Here is a 24,330-nt window from a genome sequence, read left to right as displayed (position 1 = left end):
TGTCACGATGCTGTCCGCCCACGTAACCTACTGTCCTTGAGGCTCGCGCACAGCTAGAAGCTTCTAGACCTGGCCAGCAGCCCAAGCCAGGCCTTGTGTTGAAAGCGGTTGCCAGGGTAGCAGCCCCTCCACGACACCCTCCCACTCCGTTCCCCCACCCTATTGGGAGGCAGCCAGGGCCGGTGGCAGCCAATGGGAAGTGGGCGGCGCATCCCGTGAGCTTGGTGGGCGGAGGGAGAGGCGAGCCGCGGGGAGCCGACGGGCTACACTCCCGCGCCACAGCCCGTCGGGAGGGAGGCCGGCCGAGGAGCGGAGTCGCAGCCATGTTCGGGGCTGGGGGGCTGAGGGAGCTCTTCGAAGAAGACCCCTTTTTCCGGTGAGTGGTCGGCGGGGCGAGGCACCTGGCGGGGGCAGCTCCCAGCCCGCGCGGCGCTCGGGGAGCTGGACTGTCCGGCGGGAAGGGACTGGCTGCTCCACCCACCCGCCCGAGGCTGGGGGGCTGCACCGGCCGGCCTGATGCTTGTCTGCCTCATCCTCGCACCCACAGCGGCTTGGAGCCGGCTCCTCCAGTCCGTCCCCTCGGTCTCCTTCCCCGGGGTGTGTGTGGGAGCCAAGCGCTGGCGGCGGCCCCGCCGTGTTTGCGCTTCAGCCCGTGCCGGGCAGGTGGGTACGGTGGCTGAGTGTGGTGCGCGCTGAGGAGACATGAAGGGGAGGGGTCCGAATTAGAACCGGGATCTTCGACCCCCCTGAAGTACTAAGCAGAGAAACAGTTGAAAGCAGAAGATGGTGAAGGCGCATGGCTGTGAGCGTCCTGCTCTGGGGAGGAAACTTAACAGAGCCACTTAGGGAAGACTTTGGGTCAGGGGCTTAGGCTGCAGCTGTCCACAGCGCCTCCATTGCTAGCAGTGGGGGCAGTGGGCTGGCATTTTTATCGTTGTGTTCTTGAGATCTGCCGGTGGCGGATGGTCAGGCCAGTACATGCAAAGCATATGAAGCACTGGAGTTCATAGTTGTATAACTGTCCTCCAGATAGCAAAGTGTGGCATCTTTCTGTCTGTGTTTAATGCCTTTACCTGTGTGTGTAAACCAAGAAATCTAACACACACAGTCTGTTCCAGCAAACACTGGGTTAATACATCTCTTAATCTCAAGGAAATGACAAGTAAAGAAAGCATGAATTGATTTCCAGAACCATCATACTGGTGCTCTTCTTCTCATCTCCCTGCTTCTCCCACTTTCCCCATTCGAGGCTACCCTAGGAAGAAGTCATTGTTGTGTGATGGGTATTATCACATCCTAGTTGGTGAAATGCACTATCAGAGGTAAATGCCTGTCATCATACTCTCACGCTATTGCACAAATCGTTTGTATATTGCAATCCTATTGGCTAAAATGCCCATATCTTATATTTAATAAAAAGATTTAATCCATATTTTTATGATTTTTTAACTGCAGAAAAGGTGGGTTGCCTGATGCTTCAGTTGATCCAGTGGGACTGTAAAGATGATAGACTACAAAAAGTGATTTATGATTATATAACTTCAATATTATGCGGAGCCCTAATAGACTATGCGGAGCACAGGTATTATGAAAAATCTACTAGGTTTTTTTCTTACGTACTCTACCTAAAGAAACTTTTAAATTAAGGATCACAATCTGAGAAGATAAGAATGGGCATATTGGGTCAGACCAGTGATCCATCTAGCCTAGTATCCTGTCTTCTGACAGTGGCTGCTGATGCCAGATGCTTCAGAGGGAGTGAACAGAACTGGGCAGTTTTATCAGGTGAGCCCTCCCCAGTTCTAGCAGTCAGAGGCTAGGGACACTGAAAGCATTGGGTTCCATCCCTGATCATCTTAGCAAATACCTATTGGTGAGTGTATCCTCCATGAACTTAGCTGATTCTTTTTTGAACCCATTTGTACTTTTAGCTTCCACAGCATCCTCTGGTAACGAGTTCCACAAGTTGACTGTGTATAGAAGTTGTTCCTTTTGTTTGTTTTAAACCTGCTCCCTATTAATTTCCTTGGGTGACCCTTGGTTTGTGTATTATGTGGAGGGATAAATAACACTTCCTTATTCACTTTCTCCGTGCCATTCATTATTTTGTAGACCTCTATCATAGCTGCCTTTAGTTGTTTCTTTTCCAAGCTGAATAGTCCCAGTCTTTTTAGTTTCTTCCAAAGAGGAACTGTTTCATACCTCTAATCATTTTTGTTGCCCTTCTCTGTATTTTTTCGAGTTGTAATATATCTTTTTTGAAATGGGGTGACCCAGAACTGCACACAGTATTTGAGGTGTGGGCATACCATGCATTTTATATAGTGGCATTATGATATTTTCTGTCTTACTCCCTTTCCTAATGAATTTTGGATGCTTCTGCACATTGAGCAGAGGTTTTCAGAGAGCGATCCACAATGACTCTTAAGTTTTGTCTGTGTAATTGGGCGTATGTCTTCCAAGGTGCATTACTTTGCATTTATCAAGATTGAATTTCATCTGCTTTTTTCTTGCCCAGTCAGCAAGTTTTGTGAGATCCCTTTGTAACTCTTCACAGTCTGCTTTGGACTCAACTAAAGCAAAAACAAACAAACAAACAAAACTTTTTTGAAGTATAAGATATGCCAAAACAATCCAGATTACATCACTCTATGTAATTTCTCTCATTCCCTTCTTCCCCCACTCCTTTTATGTCTCTAATCTAGATTATAAACTCTAACTCTATAAAATAGTTACAATGTCTTCTTAAAAGTAGCAAAGAGTCCTGTGTCACCTTATAGACTAACAGACGTATTGGAGCATGAGCTTTCGTGGGCTCATGCTCCAATACGTCTGTTAGTCTATAAGGTGCCACAGGACTCTTTGCTACTTTTACAGATCCAGACTAACACAGCTACCCCTCTGATACTTAATGTCTTCTTACAAATCTAAAGCACACGCCCATCAGTGGTGCTGTAGAATATCTGAAAGAAGAATTTGGCCCTACATCATCACTAATTAGGAACGGATTATTCATTATTGCATTTATTGACATGTGTAAGAATTAAATTATCTATAAATATCTTCAGTAAAGCAGGTCTATTATTTTTGTCTGACCTTGAGAAAAGGTTGATCTTGACCTATTTCTCAGTTTGTTGGGAATTTTTTTTTTCAAGAGTTCTTCAATGTCCATGTTCCATTTGATATTTCTGAGATAAAAATTTCTGGGTTTTTTGTTCCAAACAAATTTTTATTTTAAAATTTAAACTGATTATAGTAAAATAAAAAGGATCAAAAATCAAAACATTTTGAAAATGTTAAAACACTTCAATTGTCCTGACTAAATTATTTATTTAAATCCCCCCCCCCCCCGGTTGTCGGTTCACAAATATTTTGAAGATTGATTTTTTATCTGGGTTGAGGGCGGGAAATTTTTTCAAAATCTCTAAAAATGTCCCAGGATGGGACTACCATTTTCCACCCAGCTGTAATAATGTCTTTATAACATGATTCCATACTGGGGGTTGCTGAGTGGGAGAAAAGAAAATACATGAACTTTATGAATCAGAACAACTACTAGCCTCTATATACAGCCCAGCAGCTCCTCCTTAAAAAGTCCTCCCATACAGAAAAAGCCAAACATTGCTGCTACCTTTGAAGCTTCCATTCGCAAGTTCATGCTGCCCCAGTACTTGTCAAGATGACTTCTTGCCCTAGTGTATATATTTTTTTTCTGAAATATTTTTGTGTTCTAGTTACACATGACACTACAGGCTATATTTTGAATGTCCATCATATCAGCTATCTCAGTTCTCTGCTTCAGTACTTACCTACTACATGGAAGTACCTTTACTTCAAAAGTAAGCAGCCAAGGCAGGAACCTTTAACTTCTATGGATTTCCCCATCATTAGGGCCCTACTAAATTTATGGTCCATTTTGGTCAATTTCACGGTCATAGGATTTTGTAAATCCTATATTTCATGGTTTCCGATATTTAAATCTGAACTTTCACTGTGTTGTAATCGTGGGAGTCCCAACCCAAAAGAAAGTCATGCATGGTGGGATCACAAGGCTATTTTTTTGGGGGGAGGGGAATGTCACGATATTGTCATCTTTACTTCTGCACTGCTGTTGGCTGCGGCACTGCTTTCACTGTCTGGCCACCTAGCTCTGAAGGCAGCAGCGCAGAGGTAAGGGTGACATGGTATGCTATTGTCACCCTTCTGCGTTGCTGCTGGCAGCGGTGCAGAAGTAAGGTTAATAATACTACACCATGCCATCCTCACTTCTGTGCTGCTGCTGTTGGTGGCTCTGGCTTCAGAGCTGGGCTCCCAGCCAGCAGCTACTCTCGGCCACCCAGCTCTGAAGGAAGCGCCACCACCAGCAGCAGTACACAAATATGAGTAGCAATATAATACAACAGCCAGATTTCACAGGGGAGATCAGCTTTCATGGTCTGACATGTTTTTTATGGCCGTGAATTCGGTAGGGTCTTAGCCATTATGCTAGGAAGGGAGTTTATTTTAGACATTTGGCAAGCCATGCTCCTGCTAAAAAATGAAGATGCCTATGCGAATTGGAAGTTATACTACAGTTTGAATATGTAAGTATACTATAACCGAAAAGCCACTGCTGCTCACATATCTCCTATATAAAACTGGAGTTGGTTGGCTGAAGGGCTGACATACAAGGTGGAAACTAGTCAAAACAAGCATTATTTATAAGAAAGTAATATCTCTAACCTCAGATAACACAGTTTAGCATTCTATTTGTTTCTCCTGAGCTGCGAGACAGGGTTGCACAATTTTGACATGAGGAGATAGCCAGTGTTACCTTTGGCAAATGTATCTGCAGCAGGAGTTCAGAGAAACTACAGTGGATTGGAGCAAAGAAGAAACTGAGCAACATAAGAACACCCATAACGGGGCAGACCAAAGGTCCATCTAGCCCAGTTTCTGTCTACCGACAGTGGCCAATGCCAGGTGCCCCAGCGGGAGTGAACCTAACAGGCAGTGATCAAGTGATCTCTCTCCTGCCATCCATCTCCATCCTCTGATAAACAGAGGCTAGGGACACCATTCTTTACCCATCCTGGCTAATAGCCATTTATGGACTTAACAACCATTAATTTATCCAGTTCTCTTTTAAAACGCTGTTATAGTCCTAGCATTCACAACCTCCTCAGGTAAGGAGTACGACAAGTTGACTGTGCGCTGCGTGAAGAAGAACTGCCTTTTATTTATTTTAAACCTGCTGCCTATTAATTTCATTTGTTGACCCCTAGTTCTTGTATTATGGAAATAAGTAAATAACTTTTCCTTATCCACTTTCTCCACATCACTCATGATTTTATAGACCTCTATCATATCCCCCCTTAGTCTCCTCTTTTCCAAGCTGAAGAGTCCTAGCCTCTTTAATCTTCCCTCATATGGAACCCTCTCCAAACCCCTAATCATTTTAGTTGCCCTTAGTTTAGTTACCCCAATCATTTTAGTTGTTCTTTTCTGAACCTTTTCTAGTGCTAGTATAGCAACCACCATCCATTCTTCCAAAACAGACAAGAAGCTATAACCAGTGGAGCTATTTCTTTCCGTACGTATCACTGTGAAATTGCCTCACGGGTGATCTGTGCAAGATGAGTTGACATAAGTGCTAACAGTACCTTGAGGGAAGTGTGTATTGCACAGAAGAAGTTGTTAGGGGAAGGACTGTTCAAGGATTAACATGGTTTACAACAATTTTGACTGAGCACAGAGTTCATTAGACAAAACTGGCTGTGGGTAAACCCAAAACAAACATTAAACTCTGTACTGCACTAATAAATGCTGTTCAACATATTAATAAATTATCTGAAAAAGGGATGAACAGTGAGATGGAAAAGTTACAAGCCATACTAGATTACTCAAGTTAGTTAATTCTGAAGTAGACCAGGAAGAACTATATAGGGATCTCACAAAACTAGGTGACTGGGCAAAAAATAGCAGACGAAATTCAATCTTAATAAATGCAAAGTAACGCACGGTGGAAAATATAATCCCAACAATACAGACAAAATCATGGGATTTAAATTAGCTATTACCACACAAGATGGATCTTGGAGTCATTTTGGATAGTTCTCTGAGAACATCTGCTCACAGTGCAGCAGCAGTGTTTTTAAAAACAAACAAACAAAAAAGCTAACAGTTAGTAACCATTAGGAAAAGGCTAGATAATAAGACAGAAAATATCATAATGCTACTATATAAATCCACGGTTTGCCACGCCTTGAATACTATGTGCAGTTTTGGTCACTCCATCTGAAAAAAATAAACATAGAATTGGGAAAAGTACAGGGAAGGGCAACAAAAATGATTAGGGGTATGGAACAGCTTCCATATGAAGAGAGATTAAAAAGACTGGGACTAGTTCATCTTTTAAAGATGAAAAGTGGAGTATGCTAACATAGAATACGCTACTGTAAAATCATGAGTGGTGTGGAGAAAGTGAATAAAAATGTTATTTACTCTTTCACATAACACATGAAACAGGGTTCACACAATGAAATTAATAGGCAGCAGACTTAAAACAAACATAAGGAAGTTGTTCACACAATGCACAGTCAGCCTTTGAAACTCAATGCCAGGGGATATTGTGAAGGCCAAAAGAATAGCTGGTTTCAAAAAAGAATTAGATGAGCCATTGATGGACCTGTCCGCCATGAACTTTTACCCAAGATGGTCAAGGATGCAACCCAGTGCTCTGGGTGTCCTAAATTGTGTCTGCTAGAATCTGGGACTGGATGACAGAACATGGATCACTTTTATAAATTGTACTGTTCTGTTCACTCTCTCTGAAGTATTTGTCATTGTCCACTGACAGGATACTGGGCTAGATGAACCATTGATCTAGCCCACTATGGCCATTCTTATGTTGCATGTGCACACCTGAGAGCATGTTCTGGGCCTTATCTCAAGAAGAATATTATTTGTAGGGTTAACCTTCTGTAGTCCTCAGGCTAGCCTCCATTTATACTTGATTGGTACCACTGACCTCTAGAAACTCATAAATTATTGTGGCAACTAGATGTGCAAGATTTTACAGGAGCTGCAAAATTTCCGTTAACAAGGATTCCCACATGAAAGACACAATTGTTGGTAATTGTCCCATTTAGAAACACTTTTCATTTATATATGAAAGGAAAGATGAAAAATGTAAAGTCTAGTTCATTGTAGGTCACATGTTTAAAGGATAGTGGAAACACCACCATACTTTCAACTGTCATAATTCCTCCTTTTTTTCTGGCTCCAGTGCTGCTCTAGCAGATGGGGGATTGTTTGCAAGGGGAAAAAAAAGGTGTGTGTGTGTGTGTGTGTGTGTGTGTGTGTGTGTGTGTAAATAAGAGCGCATGTGAGAGTGAGAGATTGACTGCTGGAACAGTTCTTGCAGAGCTGCTTTACATACAGCTATGGGGGCAGCTTACTTCTTCAGCCAATGACTAGATTAACTGCCAAATTAGTGTAATAAAGGCTTCCACTGCCTCACAAGGAGAGAATTTTGACTGATGAACTGGAAATAGTGTCTGGGTTAAGAGTAATATTATAAATGTCTCCATCTCTAGACAGCTGTCCCTGGGAAGCACTAGTTGATCTTGGCCAAAATGCTTCCAGGACCTAGATGAATTTCCTTCTGAATAGCTCAGGTCAGTGCAGAAGCTAGATCTCTTCTGTTGTTTTTAACTTGCCAATGTGTTATATCACTCCAGATGTTATCTTCAGTGTGACTTTCTGCTGCTTCTGACTTCATTCCAAATCAGAACTAATAAAATTTTATTTTAAAATAGTGAATTAATTAAATTGTTTAATTCCAAACAACAAGGAGTCCTTGTGGCACCTTAGAGACTAACAAATGTATTTGGGCATAAGCTTTCGTGGGTTCTAGGTCTTCGGCATTTTGGGGGTGGGGGAGTGTCCACTCTGGGTCTTCGGCGGCGGCGGCGGGGGGGTCCTTCAGTGCCACGGAAGACTCCCTGTTGCTGAAGTCCCTACCGCCGCTGGGTATTTGAACTGGTTCCTGCAGTTCATAAGCCGGCTCTGAACACGGCTACCACTTTGAAACTTAATTCCAAATGTGATCTTCCAGGGTGGATTTTATTTAAATCAAATTGATTTAAATCACTAGTCAGGAAGACTTGATTTAATCATGGATTTCTACATAAAAGTGCATTCTTCACAACTCAGATGTAGGTTTCATTTTTAGAAGCAATTTGCCTGTGACATCTGCTCTGTTGTGTGGACTGTTCTGCTCTTAATGACTGAACCATGTTGATGAAGTGTGGGTTTTCAATCATACAGAAAGGAGAGTTGCATAAACACACCAGGCAATTTTTTCATCAATTACCTCTTTTTGTAATCTGCTGATTCTTATTACAAACTTATCTGTGGTTGTTTCTGGATGATGGAGATTTTTCTTTTTCCTTTTTGCTACAGATGATATACTGTGGCTATGTGACATACATGATGCAACTGAAACACTATGGCAGATATCTCTAAAACTGTAGAAAATAATGGTGATCTTGAAGGTGGATAGTCTTCAGAATCCTGTATGTTGAGGATGGATTCTGCTAAACAAAATAAGTCAGTGCAGTTATTTAATTACCATTCTGCTCATTTAGTATTACTCATTGCATTCACTAACACTCAGTACTACTTTAAAGGTGAAATTGTAAAAGGAAGATCTGCCTATTTCAGCTATATATTTTTTATCACAATTGCATCTAAAATGATAGTACCATAATGTAACAACTATATTTTTTTGCTCAAACATGAGAATTCAAGAATATTCCAGAAGGAAGACGGGCAGTCCTTAAGAAAGAAGTATGAAAGAAAAAAGTTTCCCAACCTGAAGATCCCGCATGTTCAGACATGTTCCTTTCATATTTTTCAACGCAGCTTTCTCCTGGGAAGGATCACTTCTCATGATGATGTTTCATTTGGACAACCAGGCCTTGCATTTCTTTGTTGCACTGTTTGCATTTTGCACGCATGCCTGTCTTACCCACAGGTAGAGGAACTGCGTTAAAATATTCCCAAACTGGGTCTCTTTTACAGCCTGCTGCCATTATAGGTTTTCCCTTCTAGTGAGAGAATGGTATGGTAGATCTCAAATCAGTGAAGGCTACGCCCAGAAAGACCTCAAGACTTCTGGAATATGCTACTCCAACAGTTTCACTTTTGTTTCTACTGCCTGTCCCTCCCTTCTCACATTTATCTCCAGACTTCTTCTCCTTGTCCAGATCTATTCTGCCCCCAACAATCTTCTATTCACTGAACTTTTTGAAATTTTGCACTTTTAGAGAGAAGTAAGGGATCGATGGACTCTGTGTACACACATTTGCAGAGGGACAATAGGGTTGAGATCTGTTATTTCTCACCACTATATATTATTTATTTTAAAACATTTTTGCTGTTAACAAGCATGTTATCTCTGGAGACACAAATCCACAGTTTGACAACTGCAAAACTAAGCATCTCTGATGGTATCTTCTAGACTGAACACTGAGTCCCATTGGGTAGATAGAAAGATTAACCTAAATAATCTATACAGAAGCCCCTGGAACCCCATAAAATTGGTTCCCCTAATCCATAAACTATTGGAGCACATTTACAAAGCTGTTCTTAAACATTACATGAATGTTATCTCATACTATAGAATTAGAATTTATAATCCCTGTTCCATAATGAGATCTCTTTGAGCTATAATGTATCGTAATTAAAACTATCTTTACATAGGTTTTTTCCTGAAAAAGCATTTTATCAAAGAGATCTGATTTTTTATTTAAAAAAAAATAAATTTTTATCCACCCTGTGATCCTGAAAGTAATAAAAATATGGTTATTCAGTTGAACACACATCTTAGAATAAAATGTACGATTAAAATAAAGAGTAGCAATAATATTTTTGTTACCATTTTCTGAGGACATTGTTATTTTCAACTGGGAACGAAGAGCACTTTTTTAGGAACTTCAGACTTTGTCCTGCAAATGCTTACACTTGCAGGTAATGAATCTCAGTGGAGTTACTCACAAGAGTAGAGTTACTTGCATAAATGTTTGCAGTATCTGTCTTTTTTCATTTTTAAAATGATTTATATTTTGTCTTGCCATAGTGATTATGAATTATGCCTGATTGATAGTTTAAAAGACTGGATCCTCTTCTGTCCACCGAGCATACACAATTCAGGTAGTAACAAAGGCTATCTTTCCTACCAGCTACAGCAGCTCCTGAGTTGGAGGACCTGCCTGTACAAGTGAGACAATAATTCACTCCTCAGACCCTCCGAATCCTTAACTTTTCTGGTGCAGCTGTCACAACAGTTTTGTGATATGAACATTTGTTTGAGATGAACTGAGACCAGTACAAAATCACTTCACGTAAACCCCTTCACCTTCAGATTGAAGAAACTTTTGATTACTATTGACCTGGATGGAGTATGAACTGTGCCTCAGATGAGAGAGGTTCTGTATCCCATTACTAATCCTCTCAAAGTCTTAATTTGACCTTTACTGGAAATTTATCCACCAGTTAGATCATAATGCAAATATAATTACTGCATAATAGTGGAACAACAGATTTGCTTTGCTCTCAGAGTTGCCATTGCTTCCATTATAAATGTACTTATAGTGGCTTATAACATTTTTTTATCATGTGAAGAACAGAAGCTTGATGTGCAAGATCCTTATCTAGTAGTGGAGCTTTAAAAAGGAAAAAAAATTCTTGAGAAAGTCAGTTTTGTAGCATAGGGGTACAAAACATGCAGGAACTCGTTCGTCAACTTTCCTCGCCATTACATCTTCCTCTTTCTCCCCCTCGAAACCCGCAAACTCAGACTTGAGCAACAGATGAGTTATAAATATTTTAAAAAGAATTAGCATCTTCTCTCTCCATGATGGGTTGTCAAACTTAAATGGGCTTCTCCATCTCTTACTGTCTGATAATGCCTGACCAGACTGTACCACTGCAAATATTGTATGTTCTGCTAGGACCAACAATAGGGTGGAGTCAAATTTAAAAAACCAAACCAAACCCAAAGCTACGCCTCTATCCCAATATAACACAACCCGATACAACACAAATTTGGATATAACGCAGTAAAGCAGCGCGGGGATTGGGGGAGGTGCGTGCTTCAGCAGATCAAAGCAAGTTCAATATAATGTGGTTTCACCTAAAACGCGGTAAGATTTTTTTGGCTCCCAAGGGCAGCGTTATATCGGGGTGGAGGTGTAGCATGAACAAGATTGGCTAACTCCTTATCCTTGTAATTATGATTTGATTTGTGGTCTTCAGAGATGTAACAGTAGTCAACTGAACATGTCGTGTCCCCCAAAACACAGAGTTATTAGCTTTCCATTCTTAAAACGACAATACCCACCTTTTGAAGTAAAATAACAGATTGACAGAGCCAGAAGAATACCTAGAAGTCATCTACTCCAGGACAGGCCCAACAAAGAAAGTAACAGAACTCCACTAGCTGTCACCTTCAGCCCCCAACTAAAACCTCTCCAGCACATCATCAAAGATCTACAACCTATCCTGAAAGATGATCCCTCACTCTCACAGATCTTGGGAGAAAGATCAGTCCTCTCTTACAGACAGCCCCCCCAACCTGAAGCAAATACAAGCAACCACACAACAAAGACACTAACCTAGGAACCTATCCTTGCAACAAAGCCTGTTGCCAACTCTGTCCACATATCTATTCAGGTGATACCATCATAGTACCTAATCACATCAGCCACGCCATCGGGCTCGTTCACCTGCACATCTACCAACGTGATCTATGCCATCGTGCCAGCAATCCCTCTCTGCCATGTACATTGGCCAAACCAGAGAGTCTCTACGCAAAAAAATAAATGGACATAAATCTGACATCAGGAATCATAACATTCAAAAACCAGTAGGAGAACACTTCAACCTCTCTGGTCATTCAGTAGTAGACTTAAAGGTGGCAGTTTTGCAGCAAAAAAGCTTCAAAAACAGACTCCAGTGAGAAATTGCTGAACTAGAATTAATTTGCAAACTAGATACCATTAACCTGGGCTTGAATAAAAACTGGGAGTGGACGGGTCATTACACAAATTGAATCTATTTCCCCACGTTAAGTATCCTCACACCTTGTCTACTGTCTGGAATGGGCCATCTTGATTATCACTACAAAAGTTTTTTTGTGTTTTTCCTCCTGCTGATAATAGCTCATCTTAATTAATTAGCCTCTAGAGTTGGTATGGCAACTTCCATTTTTTCATGTTCTCTGTATGTATATATATCTTCTTACTATATGTTCCATTCTGTGCATCTGATGAAGTGGGATGTAGCCACGAAAGCTTGTGCTCAAATAAACGAGTTTAGTGTCTAAGGTGCCACAAGTACTTCTGTTCTTTTTGTGGATATAGACTAATATGGCTGCTACTCTGAAACCTGTCTTGTTGGTTATTGGCAAACCTGGAAATTTTTGTATACTCTATACTTAGGATTGCACCAGCAGCTCCCCTTTAGCCACATCACAAAACAAGATCCTGTGCATAAGTTACTGGACTGGGAGTTGGGAGATCTGTTTTATTTGTGGGTCTGCCACTGACTCATTGTGTGGCCTTTGACAAAACACGTAATCTCCTTTGTGTCTGCCTCCTGGACGATACCTATGCCCACGTTTTACAATCTCACTTTTGTAAAGCATTTTGAGATCCTTAGATGAAAAGTGCTTTAAATGCTATGTATGAAATATTTCAGATTCTTAGAATGCATTAGTGTTATGCACATGCTCTTGCAGAAATATTGGAGAAATGTTAAGAATAAAAAATCATTCAGCATTTCCCACAAGATGGCCAAAAAGTAAGACCTCAAATTTTTTCACGTTTCTTTGACTTGCTTCATTTATACGTATAGAGGTAATACCTTTACCAGTTGCCAAATATTAGTAGTTTTTGTTTTGTTTTTTAAAAACAAGCCTTTTGTTGTACCACATTTAATTACTGCATTTTTCATGAGATGTTTTCTCCTGAAAGTTATATCCCCACGGGATGAAATGTAATGCAACTTTCTAGACAAACTGTACTTGGAAAACTACTATAAGTCCTGTATGTTCTTGGGCATGGCACACTGAGCATATTTCATTTGGTGCTTAATAGGGAATGAGACCTGTCCTTTGTGTGGGAAGGAGAAGATAGAAAAAACTATGTGTTAAATTATTTAAGAAATGGTATATGCATTTTGTATTTTGATATCTAAACATATTTAAAGTCTGTGGAGTAGGAGGAGGCTTTATGGAAGTGTATGTATGCAATTATAAATTGTGGTGACACTCCTATGCTTTATGGTTTTGAGAACAGTGGTTGTACAGCTGAAAACTTGCTTGTGCTTGTATTTCTCACACTGCGAGTAAGACATTTATCCTGTGAATAACTGCCAAGACACTTTGATGCCTTATAGTTGCTTATCATGTTTGGACTGAAGCTAAAACTAGGGGTGGGTTAGGGACTGCTCTTAATAAAAAAACTACTTCTAGACATGGAATTGTTTGTCTGCACTGACATGGATGTAAAGTACATGCATAGCTTAAAGAGACACTGTTTGGTTAAAAATCATGCTTTTTAATAAACATCTTCACCCAATATTACAAATATAACTCTAGATTTTTTAAGACAAGTCTTATGTAACCAGTTTTAAAAACAAACTTGCGTACACCATGGGGCCTAGTGAGAGATACAGATATGGAGGAAAGAGAAAAGTCAAGGGTGGCAACATAGCTATAAGCCTGGGATGTAGTATTTAATGGAGAGTGGTAAGGAAAGAAATCAACCTTTAGTGAGTATGAGGAGATGATTGGATGTTGGAGACAACATGCCTGTGAGACTAGGAGGGTGATTTGGGACTCATTCACATAGAGGTGGTTAGCACCATGGGAGGTATTAAGGTTTTCTAGAGCCAAGAAGAGGGACTGTGAGCAGAAGCCTGATGGACACACATGAAAAGGATGAGGGGAAAGAGGACAAGAAGCTATTGAAGAGGGGAAGGATTAAGAATTATCCCTTGAATTAAGCTAAAAGGAGAGATGCAGCTACCTTATTCAGGTTGGTTTCAGTGTAGCAGAGAAGGTAGTAAATGGGGTGGACTGGATCTGGAGGAGGATAAAAGAAAGAGTTCACTGTTCTTCAGGAATGTAGAGACACAGATTGAGAGTTTATGGGAAAAAACAAGATCAGATTTAGAGGGGTAAGTGGGGGTAGGAGAAGGAGAGAAAATGCTTTCCAAGATGGAAAGGGGGATAAAAGGGCATATTGGGAGGGAAAGAGAGACGAGTAGAGGTGGGCAGAGAGCTTAAAATAAGGGAGAATGAGCCAGGAATGGATTTAGTGAATGATATGGGCCTCAAAGGTGAGGAAAAAAACAAACGTAGGAGGGATGGAAACAACCAAATGGAGAGATGAAGAACTAAGCCTAATATGAAGATAGGAGTATTCAAGTTTTAGAGATCTGGCTTTTAGTTAGTGTATGGACCAACTGGAAGACAAAAGTGGAGCAGGGTGATGCTCTTAAAACTGAGAGGGAATTCCAGATGTAGCAGGTGAAAGGAATGGGGAGTGTGGCCAACAAATATAAATTTGATGGTATTAAAGCCTGGCAGGCAGGAAAGGTATGAGATTGGGTTGAAAAGAAGATGGATTTGAAGCATGTGAGACCTCACTAAAGATGATGAGGAAGAGAATGAAATATGGAGAGTTGAGAGCCAGAGGGGTTGATGATGGGAGGATGAGGCAAAAGAGTTATGGGGAATAGAAGAGAGAAATACATGGGGAAATGAACAGCAGGATGGAGGGAATAAGCGGAAATCTCTGCCTCCCTGGGGTTTATTACAATGGAGCTGTCCATTGAAAACAGTTTTTGCTATCAAGGTGATGAGGTGTCTGGAGATCCATGTGTCTAGTGGCTTTAAGTGGAGTTCTGGTTATTGCTCAGCAGGCCTGGCCTATTTCCTAATCATTTTACATCGTTTGGAATTGGTCACGTTAACTTTCTAAAAGAATAGTCATGAGTTTTTTCTTTGTTTCTTCCTCCCACTCCCTAGGGAGCCTTTTGCTGCGCAGCATCAATACATGCGTCAAATGATGAGAAGTTTTTCTGATCCTTTTGGACGAGATCCATTTCTCAGTATTACAGAGGGTGACGAAAGAGCTCGAGGTCAAAGAGGACACCATGATTCTCAGGTTGCTTTAAGAGGAAATCAGAGAGTAAGTCCTTTCATAATCTCAAAGGATTTTTTTCCTTTACCAGTAATTAATTGTTTCAAGTGTCTAGCATAACACTTCAATTTTAGACTCTAACCTAGTCTAATGGATGGGATGCTGGTCTGGGAACAAGAGATCAAAGTTATATTCCTGGCCTTACGACTGGCCTATGTGACGTTGGTCTAGTTACTTAATCTCTCTACCTAGCCTAAAATGGGGATAATGGTACTTGCCTACCTGTTGTAAAGTGCTTTGTGATCTCTGAATGAAAAGCACTATATAAGAGTTTTACTTAACTCATTTGTAGCTGTTTTATGTTAGAACTGGTGATTGAAAAAAACACTTGTGCCTGGCTAATATTTAAATAGCAGGGGATAAAATTTTCCAATGGAAGAGTTTTCCCTAAACTTCCCTTTATTTTTATATATGAATTTCCTTTATTTAATAATGTTAAAGGAAAGATTTTTAAAAGTGGGTATCTAAGTTATGCCTTTAATTTACAAACTCCTCTCTTGGGCCTACATAATTATACACACAAATGTAGTCAAGAATGTTTGCATTTAATTACTGGAAGCAGTATGAGGGTGCATAAATGTTGTTCCAGTTGAAAATCTGCCCCTAAACGTGTATGGCAGATTAAATCAACAAAGTTGGATGATTCATAGCTAGCCACTATCAATGTCCTTTAGCTGTCTGAAGCTACTGGCCTGCAAAGCCTCCACAAACCATCTGCTCTTTGAAGTGGAGAGGCTTCAGTCTGTGGAAGAAGGCCTATAATGCTGTGGGCCCTAGGTTTTTGGTTTTCCATTTAATTTACTTACCATATTGTGTTCAGATGATGTTGGCTTTAGAATAGTGAAGGGTCTTGCTTTCTCCATAATCGTTCAGTTATATCTGCGCCTAAGTATTGTAATGGCTCGTCATTAACCTTGAATTTCCACTTTCATGGGTGTAAGACACATTTGAAACCAAGTCATCTAAATTGTTGGAATAATATAAGCGTTATACAATTTCTTTACTTTGAATTGGTGCTTCATATTCTGCATTCAGCCTGATCCTTATATGTCTTGTCACCAGTTATATGGCTGTAACAATTAAGGAAGATCAAGTAAATGATATGAAATCTAATAATCCTGGAGATTCTCTGCAAAAGAGAAGAAAATTGGCAACAGTCTGTCTTTTATATAAAGTGCGCTTTCAACTGACTGGTTGTGCAGTGACAATTATGGCAATGTTTCTGTTGCTAAATCTAATCTGATTTCTTGGTTTAGAAAGGATATATGTTTTTAAATAATATGACAAATATATTTTATGTTCAAAGCATTTTGACTTTGTTTTAAATTAGATATGAACTACTGCCATTTAGTTCAAGGATAACACAACTACAGGGGGTTGTGGAACTTTGCCAAAATCAGTCACTGTAATTCAAACTTACATATTTGGAGCTTAATAAACATAGCTGGAGCTCAAACTGTCATCTGCAGGTCAAAAGAGTAACTGGCAGATTCTTTCCCCTGTGCTTATAAGCTGAAAGTTAGTTTAACTATAGATAGAATTGGACCCACTTGGGGTCTGATTCTGCTTCCATTAAAGTCCATGGGAGGAGTAGGCTCTCAGGCTTCAATTCAGCAAATGCTTAAATATGGGCTTGACCTTATTTTAAAAAAACAACAAACCAAAACAAAACACAGTGGGATTTCTCACTGTCTAATCTCAACAATTGTGAGGCACAGAGGAACATGAGTTGTGGCTGGGAGGAGCTTAGTGTTTGAGGACACTGAAGTATTTTGAAAGAGCACCAAGAAAAATACATCTGCCTAGTCCTGGTGCCTAAAGTCACCTCAATATCCTTTTAAAAAATTCCTTGTGTCTGCTCTAAAACTTGTGGCCAAGTTGCACAGAAAACTTAGAGTTTAGAGCTGACCTGATGGTAGTTCAGTGTGCTTGTTTGCTCCAACCATAAGTGTTAGAGATGCAAGAATGAAGAATTCAGATGAAATCGAAATGCATTTGATAGAGGAACATTTCAAAAGCATAAAGTTCAACATTTCAAAGCATAAATATTTAGAAACTACTGTGGATTTTTGGGTGTAGATATTTTTGCTCAAGGGATGGTTCAGTCATACTCGGTGTTATACAACAGCCAAGGTATAGGGACATATCAGTGTCTTTATTACAAATTTAAATTATACACTTTAAAAAGAATTAGTTTATTTAAAAGCTTCAGAACTTTTTTGTCTGAGTCCATGCTGGGAAACTATCCGGTCATTAATGAAAGTATAATTCCTATTGTGTTTAAGTAAATTATAGTGCCTAAGTTTCATTTTAAAAAGGAAAAAAATGTATGTTGCAACAATCTGGGAGCAATCACATTTGTTGTTTTAAGATTTTAACTGTTCTTCCAGGTTTGTTTGAACACTGTTTTCTAAACAGATCACAAAGCTTGTTTTAACTTTTTGTTTTTGGATGGGGAGGGGAGTGGAAGAATACAGTGCTTTAACATGTGCAGTAATACTCTGATTTCTTAAGTTGTCTTCAGTGTGTCTGATTCGAGCTGTAACTTGTCAGGTTTATGAATTTTTAGTTTCTTTCAATAAACAGTTGGATTTTGGTTACGACAGATATTAAGTAGAACTAACTGAGAAAAGTTCAAAAAATTCAAAATTGCTATAGAAAAAGCCCCCAGGTGCTGATTTTCTTTTTCCATTTTTTAACCTGCTCAGCTACTGAGGAAGCCACCTTTATGAATGTCCAGTCGTAGTGCAATAAGAGCTTTTTTATGGATTTAAACTATTAGGCAAATATTAAATGGTTTTACATTTTTATTGTAAAATAAAGGATATTTAATTTCTAATTGACCATGATCAAAAACTAAATTGTTGTTTAGATATGAAAGGAAGTCATGACAGTTACTTGTGTGCATTTGTGCATTTTTTCCCAATACTAGCCATCAGCCTTAGCTGCAATGTATATGGCTCCATACAGCGTATAATATTCTGCAATCAGATGTTGTATTCCATTTTGAACTTGCATTATTAGCAAGTGTTATACTCTTATGAGCCACACACATTTTTTTAGTGTGTGTGTGTGTAAATTTAACATCTCATCCTTATTTCCTGGAAACTTTAAATTTGTTTTCCAGCATTTCAACTGCTCTCTCATACAGGGATATTCAAGACCAACTAGTCAGTTTTACAGACACTGTATCTGACAGTGTTCATAGCTGCATCTATTTATGCATCTGTACAAGAATATATTTATGCACTGTGGATTTATTAGTCTTCAGACAGTTCTGTATGTGATGATAGATATACTTAGAACTTCTTTGCAATGACCTTTGAAACTGCTGACATAGTAGGGTTGATTTGATTTATCCTGAGGGATCTGAATATTTTAGAGAATATGTATATATTTCATTTTTAAGTCTACATTAATCTCTTGCATTACATAAAATGAGAGCTTATGAGTAGATCAGCTGTATCACTTATTTTAATTTTTTTGCCCTAAAATTTATGCCAGCCTTTTGTAATTTAGTTATGTAAATTTGTTTGTTTCAGTAGAAACAAACTTGTTGGTTTTAATTATCCTCTGTGACTGCCTCTGCTACATAAGCAGAATTGAGTGTTTGGGGAAGCAGGGGACATTTGAAATAAACCTTATGTTTTAATTACCTCTAGTATAAACGTTGCTGTGGTACACATTTCTTATTATTTAAGTACTTTTATTACATTTGTGTAAATATGATTTATTCAGTGTGAGTGCAATCATCTGCTTTTATTTTGAAATAATTGTACTCTTGTGTCTACAGAAAACTGTTTCATGTTATGTTGTTTTAACATATTGTAACTCACTGAGGTCCCCTTAAATAACACTTTTTTTTTTTAATTTTACCAAAAACATATTATTTCAGTTGCTATATGTGAAAGTGCACTGGATTTCCCTTAACCATGATGCATAATCGGTACAATAACTAAAAGGAACTGGTACTTTTCTTCCAGGCAGAGAGCTGCTCCCTCATGCCCTTTGGCAGTTTTGGTAGCATGGTTAGTATCCTGAGAGAAACAGCCCTTGTAACTTTTGCTGACATGTATGTATTGTCTTTCTAACTAAAACGAATAAATCGTAGCTACATGGTGCTTTCTAACTACTGTAGTTGCTTGTTAGAAATGCTGAGTGATATAACAAAGGAATGTTTGTTTTTATCTAGAGAAAATGCTGAGGTTGAGTAAATATTCTATTGATATCAAGTTTGATACTGCTGCTGAAATTTTTTTTTTCTAAATAGTTTTGGATTTGTCCTTTTAAAAATTGATATACTTTTGTTTCATTTACAAAACTTTTGGGGAAAAGATAATTTCTTTGATCAGTATTACTAGCAGGGCAATATCAGTTCAAGGACCAGAACTTGAATTGTGCCAACATTTTTAGTTTGTTGGGGAATGTCCTCAATAGCTTGGGGGGGGGGGGCGGGGGGGAAGGCACGGCTAGCTGGAAAAAATCCTTTTACATTTTTTACACAGATAAAACTCATCCCTTTATCACTGTCATTCTTTGGCCCTTGTAGCCAACTCAGAAGCAACATAAAACAACTCTAATAAATGGAGACGTTTTCCACAATGATAATGCCTCTGACATAGTGTCTCAAGTGTTATTGCAGGATGGGTGAAGAGTGCAATGCAGAAGAAAATGAGAATACTGAGAGCTTTGACAGGAACATGCACACTAGCTTGTGTGGTTGGAAGCCATCATTCTGATACAAGACATTCAAATGATACGCAAGCTCCTTGCTGCTCTGCAATTAAATAATTAATTAGGAAATGTTGTTTCCATAGCAATACCATGTTCCTGCTGATGATATCAATGATACTGGTTCTCCAAAACAAAAGTAGACTGAAGTAGTGTCATTAGCTTCTCCATTGATGACAAAAGAAAATAACGCTGTCAAGAACCTTCTAAGCAATAATATCTCCTGTATATGTGAGTATGGGAGTGAAGGTGGTAGTTAGGCCATGATTAGACTTTCTGGATGGAAGAAGAGAGTAGAGAATTTGGGGACCCAAAAACATTAATACAGTTCTCTTGTCAAAGGAAATGTTATCTCTCACTCCAAAATGTGCAGTAGTCTGATCTGCCTGTTTCACTCTTAATGAAACAGTCATGATTTTCAAATCAAATTCAAAAATGGAATTTTGGCATCAGTGTATTTACCAAATACAAAAGTGTTTAAATTGGCTTAGGGAATGGACATCCTTAAATTAAACTTACTCAGCCAGCATAATTGTGTGTTTTTGAAGTATATTTTTGGGAGCAGTATAGTAACCTATAATTTCTTCCTTATCTGGACAGAGACAGATGCTTTATTTAACTTAACTTGAACAAGCCTATGTCACTGGATTTTCTTCAGACCCTTGACAATAATTACACAATTTCAAAGGCTCGCTTTTCTCCTTCAGGCTGTCCCTTTTGATATGGACATGTTTTCTTACAAGGCAGTTTTGTGCCACACTGGAATTAGCTGCTCACTTTATAGTTTTGCATTTTAATTCTGAGTCATTTGTCAGTGATGTGCAAAGATCTCCTTCCCATCCCTACTCCAGAATGACCAGGAAAATCACTTTTTCCATAGTGCTTTCTTGAAATATGTTGTGAATTATGCAATTAACTTTTAAACGGTGAAGAAATGCTTGCTCATGCAGTATTTATGAAACAACTAAAGCCTCCAGTAGTTCATTAGGTTAACCCAATGTGGTGCATGCTAGTCAGAAAGGAGTCACTCATATACCTGCTGTTTCTCTTAGGTCTGCTGTCTACTTTATCCAAAGGAGATATAATGCATTTGACCTGTAAATGTAGATCTTGTGACTGAGAATTATAAAAATTGGAGTTACTCAAAGGTCTGTCGAACAAATGAGTTTCTTGATATGTCTGTTTCTGTTTATCTATCTGATCAGAACACCATTCCACGCCTCTTTCTGCCTAATGAAGTTTAGCCATGAGTAACAAATACTGGTATATCATTAAAGAAATGTGGTTTAGAGGAAATTACCACAGGGTGGACGCACAACTGATTGAAAGACCATATCCAAAGAATTATCATGGTTAGCTGTCCTCCCGAGAGGAAGTATCTAGTGGAGCCCTGTAGGGGTCTTTCCTGGTCCAGTACTAGTTAATACTTTCATTAATGACTTGGATAATGAAGTGGAGAGAGTGGTTATAAAATTTGCAGATGATGCCAAGCTGGAAGAGATTGCAAGCACTGTGGAGGACAGGATTAGAATTCAAAATGACATTGACAAATTAGAGAATTGGTCTGAAAACAAGATGAAATTCAAAAAAGACAAGTTCAAAATATTACACTTTAGGAAGGGAAAAATCAAATGCACAACAACAAAATGGGGAATAACTGACTAGATGGCAGTCAAAAGGGATCAATGTGGATCATAAATTGAATGCGAGTTAATGTGACACAGCTGTGAAAAAGGCTAATATTCTGGGGTGTGCTAACAAGAGTGATATAAATAAGACATGGGAGATAATTGTCCTGTTCTACTAAGCACTGGTGAGGCCTCAGCTGAAGTTCTGGGCACCACACTCTCAGAAAGATGTAGACAAACTGAGCCGGAGGAGCTCTGGGGTTGGGTGCGGGGGGATGGGGGGAGGGGGGAGGGCTCTGGGAATGGGGCTGGGAATGAGGAGTTTGGGATGTAGGAGGGTGCTCTGGGCTGGGACCGAGGCGTTCAGAGGGATGGACGAGTGCTCCGGGCTAGGGCAGGGGATAAGGTGCAGGAGGGGCATGTAGGCTCAAGTTGGGGTGTGGAGACAGGCTCAGGGATGCAGGCTTGGACCCCTTCTTACCTCAGATGGCTCCTGGAAGCAGCGATATGTCCCTTCTACACAGAGACACAGTCAGGTTACTCTGCACACTGCCCCTGCAGTACCAGAGTGGGCCATTGGAGCATGTAGGAGCCGGAGGGGGCCATGCCGCAGCTTCCGGGAGCTGCGTGGAGCAGCCCCAAATCCTGCTCTGTGGCTGGAGTGAGGCAAGCCTCAGACCCTCAGTGGGAGCTCGTGGGCCGGATTTGGCCCACGGGCCGTAGTTTGTCCAGCCCTGCTCTATGGAGGTCATAGCACTACCTAATGAGACATTTGTTGAACAATTGCTAACAATGTCTGAAAATTTCACTGATTACATTTGGAGTCCGCCCTGGATCCTCGTTCATGTCCTTTTCTGGCTGACTGCCTTATGTTTATGAATGCAGCCAGTGAGATTTGCACATTAGAGATGCTCTGCCTACCTTGGTGTTCTAAGGGTGGAAGGACATATTGCAGTTCTAGTTTGTTTGGTTTTCTGGATGTCACCATAATTGACAGGTTAGTCAGTCCAAAGAGAGGTTTAAAGGGACAGAGACCCCAAACAATTGTCAATGCCATCCTAAATGTGTGCTTGTTTTGACATTCCATATAATTTCTAAAAAACTATGATCTTTCCTTTTCTGTTTTCACCTCCACAATCCCAAGTTTCCCACCTGTGCTTTTTGGCTTTTAATTTTTAAAAAAGGGAGTTGTTTTCAGCTCATTTGTATTTGTGAATTACTCGTAGGCTCTACAAAGCTTGTGAGAAGTTTATTTGGTTGCATCTTTGGAAACATGCATGTGATTGTCTTGTCAAAGAACAGCCTTAAAATTCACAGTTTATTTTCATTGTTTTGTTTGTGTTTTCCTGTAGCTAATAATTTCTCTCCTCCAACAGAATTCAGATTTCAGAGATCCTTTCTTTGCAATTGACAGAACTATATCAAACATGAGAAACAGTATGCTAGAACTGCAAAGAAATTTTGTAAGTACATTTCAAAAAGTCAGTCTGAAAAGTATTATTTATTGACCAGAATAATAGTGTTTAAAACAGTTATTCAGGAAGTCCTATAAAAAGCCATATTACGATATCTATGGGGTGCAGAGAGAAAATGTTCTGGTTTTTGCCCAGAAAGTATTGGAATTTTAATTCTTAATACGATCAGTTGTACACCAGTTATGTCTAGGTACTTGAAAAGAATGTGGTCAAATGTGTCTAATTTATTAAGGTGCTCTGGTAAAACATTTTTGTTATCAGTACTGAAGACAGTAGAACACTCGAACATTTTTATACCTTTTATCCTCCCAAATACATTACATGACTATTTTATTATTTAAGTGCAGACTGTGTACTTTGTTCTGTATATGACACACACATAAAGACAGTTCCTTCCCTTCTGAAGTACCAATCCTGCAATAAACTCCACAAAAGCACATCCCATTGAAGTCAATAGGGCTGTATGTGGGCAGAGGGGTCCCTCTGTGTGGACAGACTGCATGATCAGGGCTTAAAGCAAGATTCACTGGCAAATACAGAGGATACTGCAAACTCAGGCTTTCCCCCCTATTTTTTCCTGATGTAATTACTCAAAAGTAATATTGAAATGGAGAAGGTGTCTAATGTGGGATACTGTTCTTTCTTCTTAGGTTATATGCCCGCTTTAATATTTGTATTAATTTGAAGTGTATCAATTTCAGGACCATCTCTCACTCAATCCAGATGCACACTCATTCAGTTCTTCTTCTGTGATGACATATTCCAAGATAGGTGATGAACCACCAAAGGTTTTTCAAGCTTCAGCTCAGACCCGCACAGCTCCAGGAGGCGTAAGTATTCTTGAGACATGGCTGAAGAGTGTTATTAAATTGTCAGACTGTATATTAATGCAGACTCAAGTTCAGTCTCCTTTAAAATGCTTACTGGGGTGAATCATTTCTGTAATTTAGAAAGATATAGCAATGGTGTAATAGAGTGTATATCTTAGAGAGATACTGTTTGAAAATACTCTTTAAGGCATTATATCCTGTGCTATCCCCTACTAAAGCTACTTGTATACCCATTTTCTCAAAAGCTGAATAGGTTAGTAATACAGCTACCAGTTCTGCATTTGCTGTTTTTTGAACCAGTGTATAATGTCATATTCCTTTTGCCTATTGGGGAATATTTACACCTAAATATTTGCAATCGTAAGATACTAAGTCTCTGCATTTATACATGACTTTACTTCAAATCACTTTA

General features: G+C 39.5%; 1 protein-coding gene across 7 annotated transcripts in view; it reads left to right on the top strand.

Annotated features, from left to right (window-relative positions):
- The first annotated feature begins 248 nt into the window (after positions 1 to 248).
- MLF1 (myeloid leukemia factor 1) overlaps positions 249 to 24,330 on the top strand; it is a 29,018-nt gene continuing 4,936 nt past the window's right edge. The window contains exons 1-7 of one of the 7 annotated variants that reach the window (XM_030574478.1): positions 288 to 376; positions 1,153 to 1,322; positions 1,456 to 1,582; positions 15,080 to 15,242; positions 19,238 to 19,282; positions 22,990 to 23,076; positions 23,790 to 23,918. In XM_030574478.1, the coding sequence (XP_030430338.1) occupies positions 1,473 to 1,582; positions 15,080 to 15,242; positions 19,238 to 19,282; positions 22,990 to 23,076; positions 23,790 to 23,918 (534 nt within the window). In that variant the 5' untranslated portion in view covers positions 288 to 376; positions 1,153 to 1,322; positions 1,456 to 1,472. Of the gene's footprint in view, positions 377 to 1,091; positions 1,323 to 1,455; positions 1,583 to 7,577; positions 7,659 to 15,079; positions 15,243 to 19,237; positions 19,283 to 22,989; positions 23,077 to 23,789; positions 23,919 to 24,330 lie in introns of those variants that run through there. The other 6 variants (XM_030574479.1, XM_030574483.1, XM_030574480.1 and 3 more) reach the window with 6 other exon arrangements.

Source organism: Gopherus evgoodei, chromosome 9 (assembly GCF_007399415.2).
Source record: "Gopherus evgoodei ecotype Sinaloan lineage chromosome 9, rGopEvg1_v1.p, whole genome shotgun sequence".
NCBI lineage: Eukaryota > Metazoa > Chordata > Testudines > Testudinidae > Gopherus > Gopherus evgoodei.
Note: the sequence above shows the minus strand (reverse complement) of the source record. Positions and strands in the feature narration are given on the sequence as shown.